The sequence below is a fragment of the Phocoena phocoena genome, chromosome 20 (genome assembly GCF_963924675.1).
Source record: "Phocoena phocoena chromosome 20, mPhoPho1.1, whole genome shotgun sequence".
NCBI classification, from domain to species: Eukaryota; Metazoa; Chordata; class Mammalia; order Artiodactyla; family Phocoenidae; genus Phocoena; species Phocoena phocoena.
Genome location: NC_089238.1, coordinates 42012707 through 42024798, shown reverse-complemented (window position 1 = coordinate 42024798; position 12092 = coordinate 42012707). Strand labels below are relative to the sequence as shown.

The window sequence follows — 12092 nt, the reverse complement described above, 5'->3', positions numbered from 1 at the left end:
TAATCCCTACAAATCCACGAGATAAAAAAAAAAAACCCTTAGCTCACTCAGTTCCCTAACCACAGGCAACCAGAAACTAGTTTTCCTTTGCTTGGGGGTGGTAAGGGCATGCCTGAAATTCCCTGCCCACACCACAAAACAGCATCACTGTGCTATGTTAAGGTAGTTTTTCAAGTTTTGAGACATCTAATGGAAGGACCATACAGTTCCAAAACTTTAAGGGCTAATCATAAAAATCCATCTTTTAAAAGTAGGCTTTGGACTTCCTTGGTGGAGCAGTGGTTAAGAATCCGCCTGCCAAGGCAGGGGACACGGGTTCAAGCCCTGGTCGGGGAAGATCCCACATGCCACGGAGCAACTAAGCCCATGCGCCACAACTACTGAGTTTGCGTTCTGGGCCCGTGAGCCACAACGACTGAGCCTGCGCTCTAGAGCCTGGGAGCCACAACTACTGAAGTCCGCACGCCTAGAGCTTGCGCTCCACAGTGAAGAGTAGCCCCCGCTTGCCACAACTGGAGAAAGCCTGTGCACAGCAACTAAGATCCAACGCAGCCAAAAAAAAAAAAGAAAAAAAAAATAGTAGCCTACCTGAGACGTGGCGCAGTAGTTAAGAATCTGCCTGCCAATGCAGGGGACACATGTTCGAGCCCCAGTCCAGGAAGATCCCACATGCCACGGTGCAACTAAGCCCGTGTGCCACAACTACTGAGCCTGCGCTTTAGAGCACACAAGCCACAACTACTGAAGCCCGAGCGCCTAGATCCCGTGCTCCCCAACAAGAGAAGCCACCGCAATGAGAAGCCCGTGCACAGCAATGAAGAGTAGCCCCCCACTTGTTGCAACAAGAGAAAGCCCACACGCAGCAATGAAGACCCAATGCAGCCATAAATAAATAAATAAATAAATTTTTTTTTTTTTTTTTTTAAAGTGGGCTTCCTGGATGGGACACTAGCTCTCAATTTTACATGTTTGGTTCAATTAAATCACTGTTTTCAGTGATTTTACATATTCTAAGCAATTTTATTTTTATATCCCTTGGCTTGAAAGTTCAATTCCATACTTCCCCCACACATAAGAACAAAAACTACTTGTCTTTTACAAAATGGGAAAATAAAATAGAACCTATGTGTTAGGTAAATAGGCATTCAATAAATGTTATGCTGCCATTTGTAAACCCTCCTTCTAAAAGCACATGTGGCCTATTTTAGTCTAATGAATATTGGGAAGCATTTACTAGATGATTTTCACTTAATTGGTATGAATACCAGGTTCAAATTATATCTAAACAAAAACTGGATTTTTTTTTTAAATATGGGGTAAAGAGTTGAAATGTCTGCCCACCACCACTGAGCATCACATAAATAGTACTACATTCAATATTCTGGCTCTAAGAATTTACAACCGAATTCTTAGCTAGCCCAATTTCAAAGTACACATTTATGGTAACAATTTTTTTACACACATACCACCCAAGCCATGATCTATAATTTTACTCCTTTTATTAGCACTAATTTCTGAGCAATGTCTAGCCCCACCTAAGTGAGATATAAATGAGATTTATAAATAGGATATTATAAAGGTGGGACACTGGAATTTCACAACTGGAGCACATTAAAATATTTACTTGCAAACTAACATTTTCCCAAACATTTACCAGCAGATTTAGAAAAAAGTGACAATCACTTTGCCAAGCTGGACTTCTGGCCTCTCAGTTTGATGATTGGCCTCTTCCTACCTCCACTCCCCACCCCTTCCCTTCTCTTCTTCCTCTGCTAGGAATACACTCCTGACTCATCTCTGCCTATGTCCATCACTTCCTTAGAGACCTGGCTCAAGATTCAGCTCCTTGAAAAATTCCTCGCTGACCAATACAATTTCCACTAACTACTTCCTAACTTTGCATTCCCTTGGCATTTATATAGTTTGCACTCCGTAATCTATAAATTGTAAGTTGTTTTGCACTTTTCTATCCTTTCCCCAACTAGACACCAAATAGACACATCATCTTTTATATTCTGTTCTATATAGCCAGCAATAAATGCTTCTTGAATGACTGAAATCATCAGTGAAAGAAGGCCGATTGCTCAAAAATTTCTGAATATTACCTCCAACATGTATGAGTCCTTCAAGTAGATGAGATTTAATTTTGAGATTTAGTAAATCATAAATTTAGTAAATCCATAAATTCATCACAAAAGACCCAAGTAACAGATCACATGCATACTTAAAGAATAATCCTAGCTATTTAAACATAACTTGAGGTTTAACATTTCAGGCTTCTAATAAGCTTAAAGCCTTGAGGCCTGTGAATGGTAGGAAGCTGGCACCAGTCTCCTGCAAAAGGGGCAAAACTCTAGTTGGCAGTAAATGTTCAAACACGTGAGCGTCCACTGTTAAACAAGGCTCATTAACCACACAAACTTGCTGTTTCAGCTTTCTGGCTTCAATGACGTGCTATGATCTCCTTTGGTAATTGTTGAGAGCCAATGATGGGTTAAATTCCCATAAATTAACCAGCGTTTTGGTGGTTTGCCCAAGCATACCACTGGCCGGTGTGGACGAATTTTTTTTTTTTTTTCTAACAGACCCGCCTGCCCTGGGGAGCCAGAGGTGAGCGAAGAAAGCGCCAACCCGGCACTTCTCAGGAGGCAAACGGAGACCTCCAGAGCTTCGCTCCGTCCCCCTCTAGTTCTTAATGTCAGCTTATCGTGCAGAGGCGGGGCTTCCAGCACGGCTGCTTCTTACTAAATCTCAACCGAGTCTTCCTTGGGGACTGCAAGCCACACTTCGGCGGCTGCCCAACTTTTCCTGTAGGGAGCATCAGTTTTTCCATCCTCAAAGCTCCAGCAGACGGGGTTTGGGGAGACCCGGGCTACCAGTAGAGAGGAAGGTGAGGACCCGGGGGGCGGGGGAGAGGGAAGGGTCTGGCCCAGCAAAGCGGGTAGGGTGGCAGAAACAAAGTGAGCGCCGGTCAGCCCAGCACCGCCCGCCCGCCCGCCGGCCCCGCTCACCCTCCAGCAGCACCTCCTTGCCCGCGCGCTTCAGCGCCTGCACGGCCTGGTCGTGGGTGGCCTGGCGCAGGTCGGTGCCGTTCACCGACAGAATGGCGTCGCCCAGCCGCAGCGCCCGGCTCTGGTCGGCCGCCAGTCCCGGGAAGATCTTGGAGATGAGAATCGGCATCCGGTTCTCGCGGCCGCCCTTGATGCTGATGCCCAGGCCGCCCGCCTCCTGCTTCACCACCCGCACCCGGCGCACGGGCGGTGACGCGCCCGCCTCGCCCGCCGGACCCCGCGGCGGCGCGGGTGGGCTCGGGGGGCCCAGGCCGCGGCTCGGGCTCCCAGGCAGTGAGTCGCCCGCGCTGCCGCCGTTCGGGAGGCCGTTGAAGGCGGCCGCCGCGGGCCCGAGAGCGGGTTCAGGCTCAGCCGCCGCGGCGTCGCCCGTCAGGCTCAGGCTCTCCCCGCTCAGCTCGGCCACCACTCGGACCCAGCGCTCCCTCAGGAGCAGCTCCACCAGCCCCGCTTTGGTGGCCCGCGTCCACACCGCCATGGCCGGCCCCGCTCCCGCCGCCGCAGTCGCCGCAGCTACCCTCATTCCAGTCAGGCAGCCTCGGCGCTTCCCCCTTCCCGCCCGAGGGGGCGGGCCCGCCGCCACCGCGGCGATTCATTATTCATTAGGGGCCACGCCCACCTTCCGGAGGGGCGGGGAGAGGCCGGCTGAGCCGCTTCCGGGAGGTTAAGGAGTTGACCGCAGTGCAGTGGGTTACAGTTTACCGGACGTGGGCAGCTCTAGCGAAGTGGGGCTTGGACTCACCTTCTTCCTCGTACGCCTCCGATCTCCCCACCCCCAACTCCTGACCTCTACCGTGCAATTCACCAGAGCTGCATGGGCATGGAAAGCAAAATCAGCTTCGAGAGGCACTTTGCAATCCTGCAAGACCGAGTTGCATGTTCACTTGCATTGACTGGTTCGTTACGTATTTACAGGATGCTCCGCAGTGTGCTCCCTTTGAGGCCTGGAGAGGAGCTGGATAAAACGTGCCACAGCTCAGAGCTGGCGGTCTAGTGGGGGAGGAAAATGGAGAACCAACCAACCTGATGTGATATTATGTGGTTAAGTGACATGTAGAAAACACCCTGAGAGCAGAGTAGAAGAAACATTTAGTTGGGCCTGGGGACAGCTTCACAGAGGTGACAGTGGAAGCTCAATAGTCCACCTAGGCAATAGGTCCAGAGGCATGAATCCAAGCATTTGTCACTCTGCTTTGTAATCCCGTTTACTTGCCAGTAATGCCAGAGGAGACCATATCTTCTTTAGCCCTGCAGCCACAATAGGTAGGCCTCAAAGATATTTGTCAAATGAGTTACTTAGGAAGATGCCAGAATTCCAATGTGAACACAGTACAGGGTCAGTGGAGATGGCAGAATATGAGTGTAAAAAGCCTCATATAACCAAATATTGGAGTGTTTGGACTTGAATTTGTAGATCTGACTTTCTCACCCTGGAGGCCTTGGCCTTATGTTGGAGCAAGTGCATATGAGCCTCCCCAGAAACTGCACACTGCAGGGCCTGCAGCAGCTTTTATACAAAGACATGGGTGATACAATCCACCTGGTTCTGCCAGTTTCATGGGCTGGAAGAGCTGAGGAAACTGAGGCCCAGAAAGCCAAAGACTCTGGCTGGAAGCCCACAGTGGAGAAACAGAGACAACTCAAGTCTCCCATCCTCCTGGTCCAGGGCTTTTAAAAACAAACAAACAAAAAAACATACCCCAGACCTCAAAGATGAGGGTCCAGAAATCACGCTGCTGAGAGAGATCTCAAAAATGTGAAGTCAATGAGCCCTCTTTCCTTTTTTTTTTTTTTTTGGAAAGAAAAGCAAAATCCCCATATTTTCATTTGTTTGTGGGGGGGGGGTGCCAGCAGAGGTAGCAAGTACCAGTTCCTGTAAAAGGGGCTATATACCTGCTTGCTCATGAAGTACATGTTGAAGCTTGTAAGCCATGTCCATGCACCACTCTGAATGCACATGCATGTGTGGGCGGAAACTTTCAAAGAGCCTCCTATACCAGGAGTTAAAACAATAAAAATAGAGACTGGAAATCACCAGAGCCCAAATGAAGAAAGAATTCAAAATGAGAAAGGTATCCTACCCAAAAAAATCATTACAGCAGAATCCCCTTTGCAATTAGCGGAGCAGAATTTTCCAAGCTGCAAGTGTCAGCAGAAGCTCAACCCTCCAGCCCTCTCCTAAATCAATTGCAGTTAGGCCAGATCGCTGTTCCAGCAGGTCTCAATGTGCTGAAGTGCACCTGCAGTCACAGACATTTCTGGCTTTGCTCCAGCTGAGGCGCGAACCCCCAGATGCCTGAGTTACGTGAAATTTCTGCTTATTAGAGGGCACCTGGCAGCTGACTCCTTAGACTATGAGCACAATTTTGAAACTTTTACATACGTAATTGCCCAGAGGTTGGGCACTTGAGGACACCTTTATTAGCAAAAGGGAAGTGCTGGAAATTCTTTCCAAAAGTGTCAAGACCTTTTGGTCAGTAGAATTGAAGGAAGTCAGCGATCTTCCAAATAAATAGTGAGGACACTTACATAAGGTAGTAATTTAATCCCGGGAAGAGGAAAGGTAATAGAGATTGATATTGGGATTACTTGGGGGTATTTACTTTAAAGATTATTTTCAAATATATCCATCAAAGTTTTCCAAACTATTGAGCTGTTCTGACAAGGTCTTGCATCAGAACCTAATTTTCCACATTCTCTTTCATCACTACAGATTGGCCAGATTCATCCAGTCAGTGTCTCCCAATGATGCCTTGCACATACCTGCCAGAGTCCATCCTTCTAAACACTTCCTGCCCCTTTCAAACACTTTCCCACCGAGCAAGATGTCATCCCAGTTGTCCCTGGCTGCCCAATTTGCTGGGATTTTTTTCTTTGAACAATTTTATTCTACGCCTCGCTTGTTCGTCCAAGTAGATTATAAAATACAGGAGGGCAGGAACCACCCATTGACTTCTTTTTGTTCCCCACTCTTCCAAAAATACTGTCTTGCAGAGAAGGAACTCATTAAACATGTGACTGATTGAAATTCAGTGCCTCCTGCGCTGTAGTCATTTCAAATAATCCCTCTGAAGGTTACTGGTTCCTTGCAGAGTGAAAATTACCATCTAGGAAATCTCAAGTAGTCAGTGGAAATCTACTTACTGTGGATAATGAAATCTGAAATAAAAAGGGTACACATCTGTTCCCACGGTTTCTTAGGGATGGCGAGACAAGCTTAGATAATTCTTTGAACAGGCGTGTTACTTTATCTACCTCTAAAAAAGGGAATGGCTGAGGTAATTCCCAATCACCTTCCATTCCTGTCACCTATCAGTAGGTATTCTCCTCTGCTCAAGCTGTTGTTTTCTCAGGACAAGGCAGGCATCATTGCTACTTCAAAATGAGGGGGTTGGATTAGCTCTCTCAGTTCCATGATTTCCTACAATTCTATTACTCAGGCTCTGATTCTATACTCTCTCAAAAGCCAGTGGTCTTTTTTTTTCTTCTCACTCATAGTAGACATACAATATAGCATGGTAATTAAAAGCACAAGGTTCAAATTGTAGTTTGGCCACTTACTAGTTATATGACAATGGTCGAGGGCCTGAAGTCATGGGCCTCAGTCTCTTCTTCAGAAAACTTCAGACACCTTCTACCTCGAAGTGTGGTTGTAAGGGTTGACTGGGGTGATGTCTGCAAAGTGCTTAGCAACACTGTACCTGATGCACTGTAAGAGTTCCATAAAAAGTACCACTGCTGTTATATAATTACCTGTTGACCTTTAGCAGCAGCAACAGTAAAACCTTTGGTTGAAACTCTCCAGCTGAGAGTCTATACTTTATCATAAAGGAGTCTGCCATAATACTATTTGACTGCAGGCTTAAAGGGCAAATGGCCAAATTAATTTCGGTGACAAACAGATCTTGTGTAAAGCTACACTTTGGCTGAAAGGGAGTACATATTGCCAAAAGTCCGTCAAAGGAAAGAATTAGTGGATCTGGGGCTGCTTCCAAGGTTTGAGTGTTGTGTAATTTCATAAGGAAAGAGGGCCCCAGGCAAAATTGCAGCCCTTAGCAAGCCTGAAGGTCATACCACAAAGGTGGCCAGATGCCAGAGGAACAAAAGAGCTGCTCAATTACTACTAAAGAAGAGGCCAAAGGGAGAAATAAACTTGTAAGATAACCAATCCAACATCCAACTCTGAAAAAGTACCCATGCATTCTCTTCCCCCATTAGAGGACAGTGAGATCAATTGTCCCTTTTGACAGTACTACTTTGCCTTCCAGGAGAAATATCCTAAAATGTATTTTTCTCTCCAGCACTAACATGAAGTGAAAGGGGAAAAGGTGCATATATCCTTTAGCTGATGCAAGCGCATTTTAAAATTCATCCTGCCAAGATAAATCACTATCCATCTGAAACCCACAAAAATGGATTAACTATCTCAATGCCTTATAACTATGAAAACCCACATCTGCTAACCACATTCCTAATGAGAAGCAGCTGGGGACAGTTTTGTTGCTCTGTGACTTTCTTTTTAGGAAAATATTAACAAGGATATAACAAGAAGAAGGTTAGTTTCATTGAATTCACTTAGTTATGGAAAATCACTGGTGTTTTTTATTGACAGTCATGGAAATTACATAATTTCCCATGAAATTCAAATAAGGTCCAAAAATAAAAATCCACTTTCCTCCCATACCAGTTCTAACAGAATTTCCAGTGCCTCACAATAACACTTGTAGTCTTCTAGTCAGTGTAAACTCTCAGTCTTCATATACCATTGAACACCCAGATTGTGTTTATTGATGCCTGTGGCATTTCCAGGCCTTCGTCTCACATCTTTAACTTCCTCCTGAGTAAGTTAATGCAAACAGCCAACTGGGGAGGGATCACAGACCCCTTTGGGAATCAGCTGCCTGCTATGGACCCACTTCAGACAAATTCACATTTGTGTAAAACTCAGCATTCAAACTTGGGGGCTCACAAAGCTCCTGAAGCCCTTCCACAGACTCTGTTATGGGCTGAATTGTGTCCCCTCAAAATATACAGGTTGAAGTCCAGACCCACAGTACCTCAGAATGTGACTGTGTTTTGAGATAGGGTCTTTAAAGAGGTAATTAAATTAAAATGAGGTCATTAAGGTGGGCCCTAATCCAATATAACTGTTGGCGCAGAGATTAGGACACAGACACACACATAGGGAAGACCATGTCGAAGACTCAGGGAGAAAAGGGCCATCTACAAGCCAAGGAAGGGGGCCTTAGAAGAAACTGACCCTGCTAATGCCTTGATCTCAGACTTCTAGCCTCCAGAATTGTGAGAAAATGAACTTCTGTTGTTTAAGCTACCCAGTCTGTGATACTGTTATGGCAGCCCTAGCAAACTAACACAAACCGCCAAGTCAAGAACCTACACAACAGCCTGTTTTTTGCCTCCCTAACTTCCAGTCTCTTCTGTCCCTTACTTACACAAATGGGCATTTTTACTGGGCCATTCCTTTGAATCTGAGTGGTTCATAACTATATCTTCTACTGAGTGATAATTTTTAACCACAGTCTTCAAGGCCCACTCCTACCTGGCCTTATTTCTCACTACACATTGACTTAAGGGCTCTTTATCTAAATCTATTTATCTAATCTAGTTAGCTTTCCTCTGTGGAAACCACTCTACACTTACTTTACCTAGGAACCTCCCTTGATTCTTAGTCACCCTCCCAGGTGCACCCAGTACTACAGCCTGCCCTTCAGCCTCATTTTCCTCCACTTCGGATCTGTGCTATGTTTCAGACATATGGAACTACTGGTGAACCCTTGGAGAGGCTATGCTCTCGCTTCAGACCTTTGCACTGAAAATGCTGCAGGAAGGCCTCTTTTCTTCTCCTTTCCACGTTGCTAATTACTACCCAATTCTCAAGGACTATCTCCTACCTTCAACCCACCAGTTAGGTGCCCTTCTCTGTGCTCATCTCTAATGTTGATCAGCTTGTTTCTCTCCCCGACTAGGCTGTGAAGTTCTTGAGGGCTGAGATCATCTTAGCAGGCACTCAATAAATGTATGTTAAGTGAGTATTAAGTTCTAAAAACAAAGGACTGACACAAAGCTAAGCCTCAATATCTAGATTTGGGTACTTCCCCGGTGGCTTAGTGGGTAAGATTACAAGCTTCCAATGCAGGGGGCCCAAGTTCGATCCCTGGTCACAGAACTAGATCCCACATGCATGCCACAACTAAGAGTTCACATACCACGACTAATGAGCTGGTGAGCTGCAACTAAGGAGCCGGGGAGCCGCAAATAAGACCTGGCACAATCAAATAAATAAATAAATATTTTTTAAAAAATCTAGATCTGTGCTGTCCACTAAGAAATCCACTAGCCACACATGACTATTTAAATTAAAATTTAAAAAAACATTTTTTTTTTTGGCTGTGCCACACAGCTTATGGGATTTCAATTCCCCAACCAGGGATTGAAACCGGGCCCTTGGCAGTCTGAACACAGAGTCCTAACCACTGGACCACCAGGGAATTCCCAGATTAAAATTAAATAAAATTTAGGGCTCCCCTAGTGGCGAAGTAGTTAAGAATCGGCCTGCCAGTGTAGGGGACACGGGTTCGAGCCCTGGTCCGGGAAGATCCCACATGCCGCGAAGCAACTAAACCCGTGCACCACAACTACTGAGCCTGCACTCTAGAGCCCACGAGCCACAACTACTGCAGTCCGTGCGCCTAGAGCCCGTGCTCCACAACAAGAGAAGCCACTGCAATGAGAAGCCCGTGCACCGCAACAAAAAGCTGCCCCCACTCGCCACAACTAGAGAAAGCCCACGTGCAGCAACAAAGACCCAACACAGCCAAAGCTAAATTAATTTAAAAAAATAAAATTTAAAAGTCAGTTCCTTTGTCACACTAGCCACATTTCAAGTGCTCAAGAGCCACAAGTGTCTATTGTACAGCACAGATACAGAACATTTCCACCACCATAGAGAATTTATTGGACAGTACTGATCTACATCATAAAATGCCTTGAAATATGAAAGAAAAAGATAACACATTAGGAGAAAAAGAAGAGGTCATGCATATGTAATTTACACAATTAGCCAAATAGCCAAAACACATAAAAAAGTGAGCAATCTCATTAGTAAACAGGGAAATGCAAAGTAAAATATAATTTTTCACCCATTAGATGGGCTAAAACTAAAGTCTATCACTACAATGGCAAAGTATAAGGAAATGAGTGCTTTCAAACCCTGCTGATGGACATACAGCCAACTCCAAAGGACAACTAAAAGTGAAAGAAAATGAACACAGTATGGGTTAGCAATTCCACTCCCAGGAATTAACCTTAGAGAAATACCCCCATGTGAGCACTAGCAGATAACATACTAGGTTGTTCATTACAACACTCTATATGGTTTACACATAAGACTGCCCACAGAACTCACCCTTAGAGTTAAATCGGGTGCTCATCCAGAGCAAGAAATACTTAAACATCTTCTCTGCAGCCTGTGGAATGGAAAATCTTTTGCATACCATGCCTGCTAATCATATTTACTGGGTCCCTACAGCCAAGAGACCGTGGGGGAATAATTGTAAGAATGCCACCTGGGCTTTCTAATGAACCATTGTGTGACAATGGGAAATATCCCTTTCTTCTCCTCTTGGTCTCCATTTCCATGAGTATAAAAATGAGGCCGGGTGGGGGGAGGGGGTAAAAAAAAAAAATGAGGCCAAGGGCCACACAGTTTTCTTTCAGAAACCTTTGTGCCTTCCTCCCCCACTCCCACCCCCAACAACCTGAACAGCTCCTCTTTTATCTGCATCATATGTTTCCGTTCAGAACAAAGTTCCGTTTGAAGAAAGTTTCAATGCTTAAAAAAAAAAAAGCTTTAAAACCCTCCAAACTAGACGATCTCTAACTTTCTTCCAATATTCCAAGATTTTAGTTTCTCACAGTCTAATTTGCTGTAATCTCCCTGGTAAAGGTTGCATTATCCATTCAAAGATCCAATTACTAGCTACTATATGAGAAAAGTGAATTTTTAAAGCATTTGAGTCAGGTTAGCAAAAATGACCTTTCTCAAGTTGGTCTCAGATCAAAATTTTTCTGTAAAACTCGAGTATGAGCAGCAGTCTGCAAAATGCCTGAAAAAGAAACATAACGCGCCTAGGTTACACAAATCCCTAAAGTAAAATCACCCTAAAACACATGCACCGAATTGTCCTCTTACTTATACTACTTTGCCTTCCCTTCCCGCAGTTTCTCTAACTTGCCCCAATCAGTTTCTATTTCATTTGTATTCAAAGTTCTCTACTTAGGAAGAATTTTAAGGCCCAAAGCTTTTACTTCCCATACCATTTATGGAAGTCCAAATCACTGGCTGGAAATGTTGCAAAGGAATGCTTTCTACTTTCAGACAGTTTTACTTCTTCACTCAGATGATCTGTGAGCCCTCTCCGTCAGAATTACACCCAACACAATCCACAAGGTTTCAGGATATGTTTAAAGTTACGTAAATCAAGTCTTAAACTAGATTCCAGTTAATAAAGAGTCTCTGAATTTATAGCTCTACAGTCAGGGAAAAGCAAGTGAGTTAATATTTAAAGCATCCTAGCCTCCCTCTGGTCATATTCACTGTAGATCAGTGACTTGAACTTTGGTTTCAATCACACAAAAGAAGACCTAAAACATTTCTTAGAAAGGGTAGGATCTTCCAGTCTAGTCTATTTGTAATAGACTATTACTATTTGTAATAGTGCAGTCGAATGCAGACTGGGAGAATATGTCTCACTAAGAAAATTTATTCAAGCAAGAGGAAAGGTATTTTACACAAATGACCTAAAAAGTTTGTTTAAATTACTCTTATCACTGTAAAAAACATAAACAGGTGGGGTAGAGAAGTGGCAACCATTATAAACCTTGCTGTCTCTCTTAGCAAACCTTAAATAGGCTGTGCTTTATATTATAAATTATTGGGCTCTGTTTCTCTCTCTTATCACCTCTGTTAATTCTCCTCCTACACACTTACTTTAAATTCCCACA

General features: G+C 44.6%; 1 protein-coding gene across 1 annotated transcript in view; it reads right to left on the bottom strand.

Annotated features, from left to right (window-relative positions):
* The window catches only part of SNTB2 (syntrophin beta 2), a 91468-nt gene extending 87877 nt beyond the window's left edge, over positions 1 to 3591 (bottom strand). Inside the window, exon 1 of the mRNA XM_065898389.1 lies at positions 3012 to 3591. Within this exon, the coding sequence (XP_065754461.1) occupies positions 3012 to 3591 (580 nt within the window). The remainder of the gene's footprint in view (positions 1 to 3011) is intronic.
* Positions 3592 to 12092: the final 8501 nt, after the last annotated feature.